This window comes from Suillus subaureus (assembly GCF_016647635.1).
Source record: "Suillus subaureus strain MN1 chromosome Unknown BJ212scaffold_219, whole genome shotgun sequence".
Classification (NCBI taxonomy): domain Eukaryota; kingdom Fungi; phylum Basidiomycota; class Agaricomycetes; order Boletales; family Suillaceae; genus Suillus; species Suillus subaureus.
The window spans coordinates 10,464-27,225 of NW_024538775.1; the positions used below are offsets into that span (position 1 = coordinate 10,464).

Below are 16,762 nucleotides of genomic sequence, written 5' to 3' on the forward strand. Positions count from 1 at the left end.
AGCACAATGTCAGACACATAACTGTTCACTACTCACAGTGGGAGTAAATGATGCTAACTATTAAGACTGCTGTCATATCCCACAATCTGGACCCACATTCCATAATATTCCCACGCCTTCCAAGCCTATGTCCAGACCCCATATCTGACTCATTGCCAGATTCCCTTCTGCTGTGTGCTCCACACCTCAGTAGGATCAACTCTGCTCCGGATTTACCCCTGAGCTCCAGATCTCTAGATCCTCACTGCTAGCCTGATATGTACCACCCTATCCTGTCCACCCTATGTGCACTCCATCCAGCAAGACATCCAGACTTCACCTTATCTCAGATTCCAGACTATATCCACCTTCTCATATCCCAGTCCTGTATCCACCTTGTCTTCTGGATTCCAAGATCTCTGGACCTATTCCCACCCTCTGTCCAATATCCTGTGCCTATCCACATTTAGGCATCTCTGCCTTTCCAGCTTTCAGTTACCTTTTGTTCTGTCTTGCTTATCGATCCTTGTACAAGTCTTTATCTCCAAGTTCATTTAGTTATGTTCCGTCTTACTTACTAATGTGTTTCCACATGCTCATACATAGCCTTGCTCCTTTGCTTACTGATCCCCTCAGATATTGTCCAGTATATAACCTCTGTAGATACTCCTTTAGTTTCCTCAGTGTGAATATCATCTTAGACTTTGCTCTACTTGCCCAATCCTCTCTCAGACTTTGGTTCACCTAAGTCTGTCCTATCCATCAGGCCTAGGGATTGATTCCCTAGGCTGGAGCCTTGCCCTTCTGGCACTTACCCTCTTTCTGGACTTAGGTCCAATCCCTGTTCTCTCTGACTCTACCTTAGGGTAGTCTACCTCTGCTTGTTTCTACATCAGACTTCATCTGATGTAGCCCCTATTCCTTCCAGACCTCCGGGTGTCCTGTCCTTCAGACATCCCACCCTCCATACCTTTGGACATCCTGTCCTCCTAACCCTCGGACATCCTATCCTCCTGTCCTTTGTACCTCCAGACATCCTGTCCTTCTGTCCTCCATCATCCTGCCCTCCTGTCCTCCTGTCCTGCTGTCCTCCTGTCCTCTGGACCTTCGGACCTCCTACCCTTCCATTCTATTTCCTGTAGAGGTATTACCTTGCAGTGGGAACTCTCTTGAGCACTTCCTGCATTCCTCCGGAACTCTCCCACGCTCCTCCAGATGTTTCCCACAGTCCTCGGGAAGTCCTCTAGCACTCCACCAGAGTAGCCAGCCTCCAGAAGTATTCCAGACTTCATCAGACCATCATCAGACTTCCTCTTAAATAAAGGGCCCATACTTGGGTAAGGGGCACAGTGTACAAGCTGAGGCCAAGCCCCTCTGAGTCAGTCTCTCTCTCCCTTGAGCAACATGGTTCTTAACAGCTGCTGTAGACCCACTCACATATTGTGAGCATGACTTCATATAGGAAAGGCATGAGTGGTTTGTTTTGTACAATGGGTGCTGGACTTATTCTAACCAGTATCTCTAAGAGAAGCCAGTGAAAATTTTGAGGGGCTGTGTGAGACATTAATTAGGTGAAAAATGTTGATAAACTGCCTCTTGAAGATGAATGCAGGTGCTAGTGTATGGTTCTGTCATGGTTGGTTATGGAGTGCATCCATTTATCTTGGCAGATTTGCACACAATGATGTTGATCCTGAGATATATGTATGGTGGCCAGATGTGCTGTCAGGGCTGCATCCAAGGTAAAGGATGCTACAAAACAGAACTTACATTCTGGTATTCCAAGCCTGGCATAGTACAATTTTCAAATCAATGCATGTTGTTGACTTGATGCAGGCTGTAAGATACTCTATCAGATAATACTTCTGTCAGGGCTTGTGCAATCTTACATGAAATTTTACACAGAAGCTGGTGTAAAATTGTCCAAGATGATCAACCAGATTGATTGCATGCCACAATTCCTTGAGTAATAACTTAGTAGCATATGATATAAGATTTGGGACTTTGACCTAAAGATTGCTGGAGTCATGGCTGGCAACAGGAGGATCAGTTGGCACTAATCACAAGGTATTATGCACATACCAAGCTCCACCACTCTGAAGGATCTTCATCTAATGAAGAATATAAGAGATAACCACATGTTAAAACACGTGTTACAACTATGAGAGATTAGAAGCTCACATCTGGATAATTTGATGTGAGAGGGAAAGAAGGAAAACATTATGTAAGCTAGGAATGGTGCTTGATTTGTAGGAATGAGTGATCTGCTTACATAAGTCAGTGAAAGTTACTAATTAGAATAACATGATATGGAATAATGTTGGTCAGAAGCATGTATAGATCATATCTAGATCTAGACAGTGATGATCAAACACAGACTAAATGAAGTTTTTACACTGAAAGGTGTTGGTATTGGTAATTGCAGGTATACATGTAAAGACAAGACTAGTGATGTGTGTATCCTAACTCTAATTCCCTGAATATGTGGTACTTGGTCTATGTGTGTTTTAAGGGCTCCATGAGGCAGACATCATCAATACCCACAGTTGTAGTAATCTGCAAACTGGGCAAAAGCCTCAAATTGACAGTATAGTTCTTGGTTTTGCACTTTGCAACAGTTTGGATCCCCCCTTGATACTGACCATCCATGATGAAGCACTGCTGATTTTTTTTGGGGGTTGAGTTGGAATATGGTAGTCAACCACAGGGCCACCTGCAGTCTTGGCAGTGCACCAAGCCAAGATGTGACTTGGGGGAGCAAGGTCTTGGGGTTCACAGAATGGATCTGTGGAATAAGTATAGACCAGATGCTTCAGCAACCTGCCATCTTGGAAGCTCACCAAGATGTTAAAGAGGGTGTGGTACCCATAAAACTGGTGGGCATAATCTTTTAGCTAGCAAAGTGGGTTAGTAATAAAGGTAAGTGCTTATTTATTACAGTATGTAGTTGAGTACTGACTGCATGGTTTCAGTTGAAGCTCAATGGGATTCTGGACATCACTAGCATTGGCAGTCCAAGGGTCCTCCATCAAGGAACTGAGACCATTGGGTTGTGAAGAATATGTGACAAGAACATCTGGGGACTAATCTGCCCAAGTAGAGCAACACCTGGGATCCACAACTGATAGTGCTGATTTCTCGGGGGTAGCTGCTGATTTCAACTGACTTGGGCTCCTGGGGAGGGTTGACATATTGTTAAGTTGACACATGTCCTTGCAGAGTGTAATCAATAGGCTGACAATTCAAATAATACTGGGAGATCTCAACCTAAAAGATTGTAAGATTGAGTTGTACAAAAATAATGGTGATATTATACCTGTTCCTGCATCCCAGACTGACAGATATGAAATATTTCACCATATTTTTGTATGACATGTCCTTCCAATCCTAGATAAGCTCTGGCCACAACATGAACTTCATTGCCAACATTGAATACCTGCTCTACATTGTCAATTGTAGCTTCATTTTCTTTGTGCCAACCATCCAAGTCAAACCCTAACTTGACCAATCCACCAAAGGTGTGGTCAGTCATTAAGATGATGCAGATCTGGCATGTTAGCTCTGGCATATTAATGTGGATGGATTCACTGAAGTGCAACAACTGTTTTAAGAAGGTGATTTCAGCTTTTTAATGAAGAGTGTATCCCAACCAGATTACAGATGCAGGTGGAGGTTATCAGGATGAGGGACAACCACCAACTCAGTGCAGTACTGGTGAAAGTTCTTCTTGAGCAGGCCACAATAGTATTCCTTACTCTTGTATTTTGATGCGACAACTTTTCCATCATGAGTGACATCAGATGGCAAGATTCCAGTAGGCAGGCATGAGGGGTCAAAGAGCACCACAGATCCCTTAGGCATATTATAGGGGAACTCCCTGGGAGGGATAAGTACAGTTACAAAATTATTTGTCTGCTTTGAATTGAAGATGTAACCTATGGTGTCCTTGTACTTCCCATGCTTGATTCTGAGCCAGGCAGGGGAAGGGAATTTCAAATGCAGGGTGTTGACAGTGGTCTCTTTGTCCTTGCTTAAAACTTGCCATTTTTTGATGGTCCCTCCATGCAACTGTGGGATGGATGTCATGAAGGTCTGAGGATTGTTGGACATGATATAAAGCTAGGAAGCAATTCACAGTGATACTACAATTTTAAATCCTTCCTTCTCAAAGTGTTCAGTGAGGAATTGCCTGGCAGGTACTGCAATATATTGAGTGGTGTAAACACACATACCACATGCAAACTTACCATTAATGCTGACTGCATACACCCTCCTTTTGAAAATAAAGCCAGTTGTTTGGGCAGGTGCAATTGGAAAAAGTTGATATCCTGAACTACTGCTACTGGTATGCAAATTATCCTTGATCCTCTAAATAGCATTAGACAGATCATGCTTCCACACTGGCAGAAGTGTCAGCATATGGCATTTAGGCTCCCCATCCTCAATCTCAATATCTTCATTCTTGACATCATCTTCATCTGCCTCCTGCTCCTCATTATTGTCTTCTTTGGCTTTGATGTTGACAAATGAATTCTTGGGCTGCATTGACTTAGTATCAATTGTGAATTGAAAATGAACAGATAGTTACTGTGCAAGAGTGATGACAAGTATGTGATGCAGAGGTGGAACTTGACTTGTGTGGGATGTGCTTCTGCTTCAGTGCAAGGAGGTTTGACAAGGCTAACCTGTCATTGTCATTGCCAGAAAACAATGTGAGCCTCACATCCTTCCAGTCATTAAGGCAATGACAATTGCTGAGATATGCATGTAGTTCATCTTCCATATTACCATAGGTTAGATCTGTGCAAACAAATTGTTCAAGAATATCCCAAGTAGCAGGATCCATCAAGGGTGATGGCACTGGGAGCCAAAAGTATGAGTGAGAGCATCAAGGTATTTGATCATTGATTAACCTAAGTTACTGGAACTGCTATTGTCAACTATGTGATAAAAGGGAGGGGGGACCTGCAAATGCAAAGGTTGAGCTTTGATAGGGATGAGTGATGAGGTCACTTACCAAGAATAAGTGGATTGTGGACCATGCAAACTTTATATTATTGTGTCTGTGCTTGAGTGTTGTATCTTAGTGGTACCATTTACTATGTGACATAGTGAAAAGAAGAGCTGTGAATGCAAATATAAGTCCTATATAGGGATGACTGATTAGAGTGCTTACAAAGCTGTAGTCAAGAGATGTAGAATACAATGATCACATGACAGATTGGTCTGTGTGCTGTGTAATCAATTTGTTCTGTCTATGGCAATGCAATGAACCATTGTATATAATGAAATACTGCTTCTATCCTATTGGTATGGTTAAGTGTTAGAAAGAAGATGGAATTGTATTAAGGCTAATGATTCTAATGTGCTATGTGATGAGGGGGAAAGGAGACCTGTGAATGCAAAGGTTGAGCTTTTATAGGGATGAGCGATGTGATCACTCACCAAGAATGGTGGACAGGGATCACAGGGACTTAAAATTAGTTTGTGGTTGGAGTATCATGTGACATGTATTGTGGGTAGCACTGTGTTGTGGACTAGAAAGAAAAGCCACAAAACCCCAAGGTCAATATTTGATAGAGATTACTGATTTTGGATTGCTTACCAATGGTTGTGACATAGTGGTCATTTCAAATTTTGAATGTCAATGTGTGCGCCTGACACAATGTGGACAGCATAAAGTTGGATTGTTACATGCCTGATGCAGATGCATTAAGTGCTCTTCCATAATTGATAATAACATTGACATTCTGTAAGAGCATACATGTGACATCATACACTGCATAACTACAATAGCCTTGCAGCATTATTGATATGTGGAGAGTAGGAAAAGAGAAAAGTGCCTCACTGATGGTACAAGTTCATATAGGGACAAGCAGTCATTGATTCAGACTCTGCTGGCAACAACTGGCAAGTATACAGCAGTAACACACAAATCCAGCAGACTTTGAATATATGTGGGTGTCCCTGTATTATGCACTTTCTCATATTCAGACTTCTTCTTTTGTACTACCACTACCATCATAGAGTATTGAATGTCCATACTAGCCTTAATTGTGTTTGTAGTGTACATTTCCTAATGAAAGATTAGCTGGCCAGGACATCAGAAAGTACACAAATCTTGATTGTTCAAAAGTTTAATTGTAGACCATTCTTCATTCTAGCAGTCATAGACTTGATTGCAGGTCAGTTGCAACACTCTGCTCAATTATAGACTCAATAGTGGTAGTACCTTCCACCATCATAGACTTAATTATAGGTCACTTGCGATGCTGTACATGAAGTAGCAGGATGTCCCAGTGGCCTTTGAAAAGTGGTGGCATTCCCTATATCTAGCCCCTTCACACTTGTCAATTCCTCTTTTGAACTGTAAACATTATATATATGTTAGCTAGATATTAGTAGTAGGAGGAATGTAGTACAGTCCTAGGAATATGGTTAGAGAAGCATTCTATAGATGAATGTCATTTAACAACCTGTCTTAATTATAGATACAGCTGGAAAGAAGATGAATTCAAATCAAAATAGACTTTGGATCAGATAGTCAGGGTGGTGTTAGCCCCTGATGAGAGCTTTCACAGGCTCAAAAGCATGCTGATATTAGCAACCCCTCCATATACTATGTAAGTGTGCTATGCAGATCATATTGTGAGGCCTACTGAGGTAACACAGGCAATATTTTTACATCAATTTGATCAACTGGACATGTCTTATGCCTTCAGCATGCAATGTTCCAATGTACTATTGGCCTCTGAGGTAGGTGTTCTATCATACATTCACAGTTAGGTATTAACTTTGAACTTTGTACAATATAATCATTGTGTCATAGATATTGGCAGGGTAGTGACCTTCTACCAATCAGAAGAATTAGCAACAAGGTGCTCAGTCTTATATGTCTCTTAATGATGACAAGCATAACAGGTAAGAGTCAGATCATGTGCTGCCAGTATTAGAAGGGCACCATCTATAGGCATTCCTCAGATGTTTACTGACACCCCATCACCAAAGCACAGGGCTGTTGCCTTCTCCATGGTAGTCCATTTACATATGTCCTCTTGAGAGGGAGGTGGCTTCTGGTTGGACTTTGAGTTGCACAAAACTGATAAAATTGCTGTATGAATGAACCTCTGGTGTGAATGTGACAACTCACATGCTGAAGTATTAGTTAGGTCGCATGGTGCTTCTTGAAAATAAACCCATTTGGCAGGGTGTAGTTCTTCCATGGTTGGTACAGAAGGCAATGCTCCACCATATGAAGATCACAATGTCATGGGACCTGGCATGGCAGGTAGTGATGACTGCTGGGGCAGGTTAGTAGCTGGACTTGATAAATAACTTGATGACTAGTGGAATAAAAATACTACCACCATGACTGTATGAAGATTATGATTTTAAGCCAAAGTATGAGTGAGGGTACCAATATATTCAGAATTGCATACCTTCAAATAAAACACAGAGGCAGTAAGGCAAGAAGTCAGTATGCTAATGCACAAATAGACTGGATTGGGCTGAGATCTAGAGCTGGGTGAATGACCTATTATATAATGGATTGAAAACTCACACCTGTATCACAAATAGGCATCACTAGGACACTGTGGTGTTGAAATACATTAATAGAAAACTTTTGCATTTCTCCATAACTTTGAACTTGGTAAGAGAGAAGAGGGAAACCTTACATAAGCCATGGAAACTTTAATTTGTAGGGATTAGCAATTGTGCTTACATAATTTGAACAGTCATAAAGCCTAAAGTCTAAGTATGCTACATGTTGATGTATCTAGATTGGAGATTGTCTGCCAATGTTTAGCTTGTATGAGATGTTTAGGAAGGATGTAGTTATTTCATAGGAGCTTTGAATCATAAGGCTTTACATATGCCCTAGTGAGATTAGGCAAAGAAAATTGCAACTGTGATATTGTTATAGGGTGGAGAGATGCTAATGGTCAATGTGTTGATAAGCTTGTTGACCAGGAGGAGGTTTAAATCTAATGTGCCCAGGCTATACTTAAATATAAGTCCAAGATATTTCAAGATGCAGAAGTTAAGCAAAAGAGTTGCAAGCCTAGCTAGGGATGCCCTAGGAGGTATTAACCAATAGTGCAAGGTGCTGAGAATGAGGGTCTCTATTTGGAGGATGTCACAAGCGAGTACATGCAATGCATCATCATTGAGGTTACACATATTAAAGCACCCAAAGTTGATATGTGTGAGAGGGACTGAATACAGTGGTTGAAGAAAATTCCACCCTAATGAGGCACTGTTGTGTAGAGTGAAACTGTCTGTGTTAACAGTCAGATGTGTGACCTTAAATGCTAAGAAGACATGCTCACCAGGGTGAGTACCCTTGGCAGCTAGGGATTTGATGAATTCCCCTAAGATGTTACCATCAAAGTGGAAAGGGAGGATGATATGTAATTGCTGGCAAGGGATGCTGATTGCATGCAATAGGGTGATTATAGTTTCTAACAATGCCTCACCTATCCTGCAGAGAAGGAAGGAGTTGAGGAATATGACCCTGAAAGAGCAAATAGGGTAATAGAATGTCACATTAGCCTGTGGCAGGTACAGTTTGTCATGTATAACAACTACTAGGTTGATCAATGAGGGGTGTGAGAAGACTGCTTGCATCTCTGTGGGCTTGAGAAGGAGTATGGTCAGAGAGCCCAGTAAAGGGATCAGGTGGATGTGATGTACAAAATCCCTCACACCTTTGTCACATTGGACATAGATCTCAGAAGACACCGCAGTATAGGAGCACAAGCATTTCCAAGCCTATATGGATTAGGCTTGGTATAAACTCCATGAGAGGATCTCCATCAATCTCACATAGATTGTAGTGGGCAAACACTACTGAAATCTCACATAGATCTCTTGGCAGTGAACTGATGATGGATAGACTTTGGAAGGCTAATGTTAGGCCAGGGACAGCAGGGGGGAAGGGCACTGTAGGAGTGATCTACCACTAAAATGTTAGACATTGCTCAACTGGGCTTTTGAGGATCAAGAGTAACACAATATGGACTGATTTCATTAGGTATCTTTTGAGTGCCTGCTGTAGGGATTTCATTTACTGTGGGCTTGTATAGGCAGATATTACTTAGTGTTATATTTGCACTTTTGGTGCTTATGTAATCATCATAGTTTTCACCACCTACCAGTACCAGTCTGAGACTGAGAGTTATTAGCATGATTTCCTATCCTCTCTGAGCACTGAGCTTAGTCCAGAAGCCCTTTAGAGTTAAATAGCAGCTAGGCATAGCACATTTGACCCAACTTTAGAAGGTTACTTTCCAGTTCTTTTCTTGTTGTGTTTCCTACACCACCTTCCCCTTGTATGTCACAATTTAAGTTTCCCATTTCATGGTATATAGACATCTTTCCTATGTAGCCTATGGCAGTCCAAGGTAGATTGGATGTAATCAAAGTAGATAGGCTGTATTGTAAGTAGAATGTGAGACATATGCTATTAAATCTGCATAGGCTGGACAATGCAGACCTGGTCAAAACAAAGAGTAGTAGTAACATTAGTGCCAAGCATGAGCCTCAAGTCTACATTATGGGACATTGTGCTACACTTTGACATCATCATGATCCCACTGGGATAAGCCTCATGCCATATCTGATGCATGTCAGTAATTTAATGACATGAAATATGGTGCAACTCACTGTATCACAATGTTACAGCATGGAAGGGATATCTGGTGTTGGCCTAGGACAGCAACTGTGCATTTGTCACTGTGTATGTCATGCAAGGTACCTCAGTACCCTCTCTTCTCCCCCCAATAATATAAACCTCTTTGCCAATGTAAGCATAGAATGTCTCAATGTGTGAGTTCCAGACTTTCATTGCAAATCTCATTGGTACCTTGATCTATTGAGAATTAGCAAACAGATGCTGCTTAAGACTTGATTTAACTAATAACTGAGAGGTCATTATCAGACCTAAATACCAGCCAGGCTTTAGGAAAGTCAATGCTTTCCATGATGCCTGTGGCTTGATACTTAGGCCCACAGGCCATGCTGATGCAGTCTCCTGGCTTGATGTCATAGCCTTTGTCCTTCATGAATTTCAGGGTGGGGGGAATGTGTGTGAAGTAGGACTGCAGAAGCAGCCACCTTGATCAGGGGTGTCTTGAGGCTGTCCTCAACTGTGAGTGGAAGGTTGGCATCCTGGAATCATACCATCAGACCTCCTGGAGTGACCCATTTGACAATGCTGGACTTCCTAAGGAGCTCTCCCCTAACAACTTCAATGAAGTCACCAATTTTGATGGATTCTTGTTCAGGCAGAGGTTCAATGTGTTGGGACAGGAGAAGTTGTGCTTCAACTGAGTGCTTCAAGGGATGACAATCCAGGTAATATTGAGACACCTGGATCTGTAAAATGGGTTGAAAAATTATGGCTTTACTAAGATAGAAAGAAATGTCCCTGTTCATTGGTTGTATATTGACATATGTTGAATATCACTTCCTGTCTTTGAATAATATGCCCTTGAACTCCCAAGTGCATGCCATCTACAACTTTGACTTCATCACCAACCCTCTATACTCACTCCACATCTTGAAGACAAGCTTCAATTTCATTACAAATACCATCAGCTTTGACTTGCAATTGTAAAGAGCTGCTAGGATGTATGGTCAACAGATAATGTTGTGCTGATTTCTGAAGGGAATTCACCCTGAATCAGATGCACACAGTCACCAGAATGTAAGATGTGCATTAAGAATGCTTGATGAAAGTCAGGTCAAATCTTGACTGGCAGTGGAGGCAGATATTGTCTGGGTGAGGAATGGAGACCTGATCAATGATGTAATGGTGAAAGTTCTTGAGAAGTCTGCCATAGTAGTCCTCACCTCTAAATTTTAACCTTATGACATTACCACCATGAGTAATGTTGGTCTTGGCCTAATTGGCTGGAATGTGGAATCTGTCAAACAATGACACTGATCCTTTTGGCATTGTTATGAACTAGGGTAGTTCTAACAGATGACTCAATAAGAGTCAATGACCTCTGTTGAGATTCTACGCAAGACAATAAGTCAAGTGTTTGGTGTAAGCTAAGTCAAAGGGAGTGCCTTTAACTTAAAGTATGATTCGGACGACAAGAGATTGGGGGTCTCAAGCAAAGGATATTCAGGGTAAAACCTAGTAGGATTAAAGTAAAGAACTAAAGCATACAGGAGGACTATTTATAGTAAACTACTGTGCTTTAGGGCAGGTGTGAGAATAGAATGAGTCAGAGATAAGTCTAGCATAAGCAATAGCAAGAATAGGTCATCTAACAACAGCAATAGTGATTGTGATGTAATACAAGGTACGAGTCAGAGATAAGTCTAGTGGTGGCATCATGTGGCTCATGACATAATACACAGTAAGAAAGGGAAAATGAATAGGGGCCTACATAGTTGTAACAGGCATGGGATAAGGAAAATCCCTCGGGGGGATTAGAACTGCAATGAACTTGTTGGTCTGGTCAGGATTGAAAATGTAGGCAATGTTGCCTTTGTATTTGCTGCCTTTGATTTGACGTATTTTGCATGATGTTCTTCATCTGAGTCAGAGACACATGCAGTGCATTTTGACATTGCTGAATGTCTGCTTTACCATAGTGTAGATGACCATAGACAAATGTCCTATGTAATGTAATGTAGTTCAAGTCTAATCTAATGACTATGTTATAAATTTCATAGTACTATAATGAGATAATAGAGGAAGAAAAGAGAGCTGAAATTGTGAAGGTCAGCATTTTATAGGGATCAGCATTTTGGGCAGCTTACCAAAATAAGCTTGGTGGGCATGGCAAATGACTGCAGTGGACTTGATGCACAATGGTGGCAACATTGTGAGAGGTGGCCACAGTAGACTGAATAAACAGCTTAAGTAATACCAGCTGTTGTGGTCATGTCTGATAAGGTAGACCTCATTCAAATCCTTGAGGTCACATGACCAAAGCATGACATTTCTGATTGCTTTACCATGTCTACTACAGCATAGTTAGAGAAAATTTAGCTACATAGAAAATCTTGAAATGCAAAAAGAAAATTTTCCACTTTGTCCATTTGAAAATACATACAAAAACAACTAAGTTCTTGAATTAATAGTGAGTGACTTAGAGTAGAAGTGGCAAAGAAAACACAAACAGTCAGCTGCCAATCTTCCAAGATGCTGTCCTACTACTTAAGGGTCTTATGTACAATGCATATATAGCAACAACACAACTATACAGGACAAGACTTCTTGCCAGTCCTTAAGTACATGGTCTATGACTTTTCTAGTTTTTGTGGTAGATAATGTGTGAGTTCTTGGGAGGAATATGTTTCAATTATCCTCCTTCCTATTCCTTGATTTCAAAACAACTAGTGGTCTTGGGGTACTACATGTGAACTTTGGATGTGTAGCACTTTGTGTGCTTATGAATTGTGTCTCCCTTCCTGGAAAAGAGAGAAGAAAGTAGTATAGATGAAGTGTCAGCTGTACTGTTAGTTATATAGTCAACCCCTATAAGGTAGTATATAACCTGAATAGATGTTTGTTAATTTTACTTCTAGGCCACTGAATGGTCTGCACTTAAATCTTAATTGTTCTCACACAGTTTGAGATAAAGAGTGAAAGTGGGTAGAAAGAGAAAGAAACTCATAGAAATATATGGAAAGAAAATAGGGGTGAAATCTGAAAGTCAAAAAATGCTAGCTAAAGAATAAGGAGAAAATGATAGGATAACTTGGTGATAGGGATCAGTCTGGTGTGTTATACCTTCCTTATCATTCCTGTTATGTATATGCTATGGTATGAATAACATACCATACATGACAACACAGCACACTATGAGCAGTTCCTTGAGTGGGGATATCCATGGCCTACAAAAACCCACAGAAACTCAAGTGGCTCCAGAAAGTGTGGAGTAGCAATCTGGAAAAGGCTTGACAAAGCAAGAAGCAAAAACTTACAGCCAAGAATGTGAGTATTGCATCAATACTGTCTGTTCATCACATCACTGATGCAGTAGAAGGCTTTTCAACTCACAAACAATGACTTTGCAACAGTTGGCATGGATTCATTGCCAGATCACTACCCACCTTCTCCAAGTCCTACATCCACACTGTCAGCAGCAGCAGCATTCCCAGTATACAACTGGACTTACCTTTGACCCTGCCTCATCATCAGGAGGTTTTAACCCCACAGAGATGTTATCCACTGAGTCACCTGTGAGGATGTTGAAGATGATGAGGATATGGTTGCCATTCAAGGGATCTAGTGGAGAGAACAAATCCAGCCACTCACTGGTAATGGACTTCTGGAAGAAGTGTTATTCAACAAGCCTGAAATGTCCATGTACAATGATCCTGACACATTGGACTTGGAGAATGATGAGGATCAGCTCACCAGAGATAGTGTGGGAAAAAGACAGGGTAATCTCAGCAGCTTGTGTTCCCCCTGTTGAGAGGTGCTCCATCAGAGCACCTGACCCAGTGTCATTCTAATATCATGTCTGTCACTGTATATATTCCCTCTGTCATTGCACATCACTCACCTAGTTACATTTATTTTCTCTTTCTTTACTTAAGGCAGCCAGAAGCCTTTGTCACACCTCAGTCTCTTTACCATAGACTGAGGTGTGTACACTCTTGTTCTTCCTGTCAATAACATGCTCATTAGCTTACCTGTAGGCTCATGCTATCTTAGGTTCATACATTAGGAATATAGTTTCTTTACCATAGACTGAGGCTCGTGCCATCTTAGCTCTCACCCTTTAACACCCCCCTACACTAAATGATGCAAGGAAAGCACTGGGAGATCTCAAGAAGCTCCTACATCTACAGAAAACCAGCTCGCACCATGGCAAATAGTTACCATTTGATCCAATCCTTCAAGAAAGGCTCAAGTTCATGGAAAACTTTTATGGAGATATGTTGATGTTGTTAAGAACCATGTTGCTCAAAGGAGAGAGACTGACTCAGAGGGGCTTGGCCTCAGCTCATATGCTGTGCCCCTTACCCAAGTATGTGCCCTTCATTTCAGAGGAAGTCTGATGATGGTCTGACAAAGTCTGGAGGACTTCCAGAGGCTGGCTACTCTGCTGGAGAGTGCTAGAGGACTTCTGGAGGAGCGCAGGAAACGTCTGGAGGAGCGCGGGAGAGTTCTGGAGGAACTCAGGAAGTGCTCAGGAGAGTTCCCACTGCAAGGTAATACTTCTACAGGAAACAGGACAGGAGGACAGAAGGACAGGATGTCCAAGGGTTAGGAGGACAGAATGTCCAGAGGTCTGGAAGGAATAGGGGCTACATTGGACTTTGTCCAATGTAGAAGCAAACAGAGGTAGACTACCCTAAGGTAGAGTTAGAGAGAACAGGGATTGGACCTAAGTCTGGAAAGAGGGTAAGTGCCAGAAAGGCAAAGCTCCAGCCTAGGGAATCAATCCCTAGGCCTGATGAGTAGGACAGACTTAGGTGGACCAAAGTCTGAGAGAGGATTGGGCAAGTCTAAGTTGATATTCAAACTGAGGAACTACAGGAGTATCTACAGGGGTTATATACTGGACAACATCTGAGGGGATCAGTAAGCAAAGGAGCAAGGCTATGTACAAGCATGTGGAAACACATTAGTAAGTAAGACGGAACATAACTAAATGAACTCAGAGATGAAGACTTGTACAAGGATCAATAAGCAAGATGGAAGAAGAGGTAACCAAAAGCCGGAAAGCAGAGAATGCCTAAATGGGGATAGGCGCAGGATATCGGACAGAGGGTGGGAATAGGTCCAGTGTTAATATCCAGAGGTCCGGAGATCTGGGGATCCAGAAGACAAGGTGGATACAGGACCGGAATACGAGAAGGTGGATATAGTCCAGAATCTGAGACAAGGTGAAGTTTGGATGTCTTGCTGGATGGAGTGTGCATAGGGTGGATGGGACAGGGGGGTATGGATCAGGCTAGCAGTGGAGATCCAATGGTCTGGAGCTCAGGGGTAAATCCGGAGCGTAGTTGATCCTGCTGAGGTATGGAGCACAGTGGAAGAGGATCTGGGAATGAGCTTGATATGAAGTGGGGTCCGGACATAGGCTCAGAAGGCGTGGGAATATGATGGAACATGGGTCCAGATTGTGGGATATGACAGATGTCAATAATGATGGTGGCACTTCTCAGGCCAAGAATAGCACAGGAGGAAAATGGGGACAAGCAGCTGATGAGACTGTATCTTTTCTGTGTTGAGGGGACTGGCTGAGTTGAAATCTGCAGGCATGGTCAAAGGCCTATATCAAGGACTGAACAAAGTTGCCAATGCACCAGTATGGTAATCATCAAGCCTCTTGCATTGAATATGATCAATTAGCAATGGACATCAAGCTCCATCTGCAGAGCATTGGAAAGCACATTTAGGGGACAAGATATTGTGGATTACCTCAAGAATCCAGAGGTCCAGAGGCACCATGGACTGACAAAATTGTCTCGCTTGCAGCAGCTCAATGTTGGATGGTGAAACTAGGTTATTGATGGAGGAAAGAGAAGAAGGGTCAATATGTTGATGGACATGAGGATGATGTAATTGTGGAGGAGTGTGAATTGGATAAGGTTCTGTGTCCTCACAAAGTGGTTCTCTAGTTTCATAATGAATAAACATTTTATGCACATGACCACCAAGATGTCCATTGGATTATTCCACTGAGAGTGCAGTCCTGAAACCAAAAGAGGAAGGGGCATCCATCATGGTTGCCCACTTTGTCTCAACTGACTATGGATGGTTGGAGCTAAAACATGGATCAGAGACTGCTCACATCCTCTCCAAGGCAGGCAAGGAATGCAATGGTTATTTCGTGACCAATAATATTATTGCCTATGTCAATAAGGCAATGGATATTCTTAAAAAACACTTCCCTCATGATGACCATATCTTTGGCTTTGACAATGTGACTACTCACCAAAAATGTGCTGATGATGCTCCCACAGCTGTCAACATGACAAAAAACCCCTCCAAAACATGGTGGGTTGTTGTCAACATCAAAGATGCACATGGCAGAACACAGCGATCTTTTTACTTTCAGGAGGGACATGAGAAGGCTGGCTGGTTAAAGGGGATGGCTCAAATCTTGCAGGAGCAAGGCTTTGATCACAAAGCAGGCCTCAGATCTGAATGTCCAGGCTTCAAATGTCCAGCAGACAAGATGCCACATTGCTGCTGTTGTCACTTTCTATACAACCAACCTGACTTTGCCCAGGTAAAATCTTGTCTTGAGATTGTTTGTGAGGAACAAGGTTTCCAAATCTTATTCTTACCCAAGTTCCATTGTGAACTCAACTTTATTGAGATGTGCTAGGGTTTTGCAAAGAGGATTTACCAACAGTTTTTGCCAACTTCAAAAGAAAATAATCTTGAACACAATGTCATCTTGGCATTGAGCTCTATCCCTCTTGCAACAATGCAAATGTGAGTGAGTTCTTAACCAAGGTTTTTTTTAGCCTGATTTCTTGTCTATCATATTTGCAATCAGATCTCACTGCTTTGTCAATGCTTATCAAAAAGGACTGAATGGAACACAGGCAGCATGGGCTATTAGAAAATAATTGTGGCCACTGAGTTCTTCCCCAAAATATTATGCTTGATTTTGACAATAATATCTCCTAGTTTTCCTAATACTTACTACTTACTAGTATTCACAGTGTACTTACCAGGTACTTAACATGTCATTATTTGACTTCTGGCACCTCAGCTTGAAACATGTCACAGCAGGTCACATCCATGTGACCTCAAGGATTTGAATGAGGTCTACCTCAACAGGCGGGAGGT

The 16,762-nt window shown here is 41.9% G+C and overlaps 2 protein-coding genes across 2 annotated transcripts; one reads left to right on the top strand and one right to left on the bottom strand.

The window, feature by feature from the left end:
* Nucleotides 1-3,633: 3,633 nt before the first annotated feature.
* Nucleotides 3,634-5,021, bottom strand: BJ212DRAFT_1306025 (uncharacterized protein; the record flags this gene model as incomplete). Its single annotated transcript, XM_041333794.1, has 6 exons — nt 3,634-4,098; nt 4,126-4,178; nt 4,227-4,347; nt 4,381-4,518; nt 4,703-4,779; nt 4,997-5,021. The coding sequence occupies 6 exons, from the start codon at nt 5,019-5,021 to the stop codon at nt 3,634-3,636; spliced, it is 879 nt and encodes a 292-aa protein (XP_041185463.1).
* A 1,549-nt stretch (nt 5,022-6,570) lies between these two features.
* Nucleotides 6,571-7,390, top strand: BJ212DRAFT_1306026 (uncharacterized protein; the record flags this gene model as incomplete). Its single annotated transcript, XM_041333795.1, has 5 exons — nt 6,571-6,602; nt 6,652-6,735; nt 6,809-6,900; nt 7,149-7,289; nt 7,362-7,390. 5 exons carry the CDS (start codon nt 6,571-6,573, stop codon nt 7,388-7,390), a joined length of 378 nt encoding a protein of 125 aa, XP_041185464.1.
* Nucleotides 7,391-16,762: the final 9,372 nt, after the last annotated feature.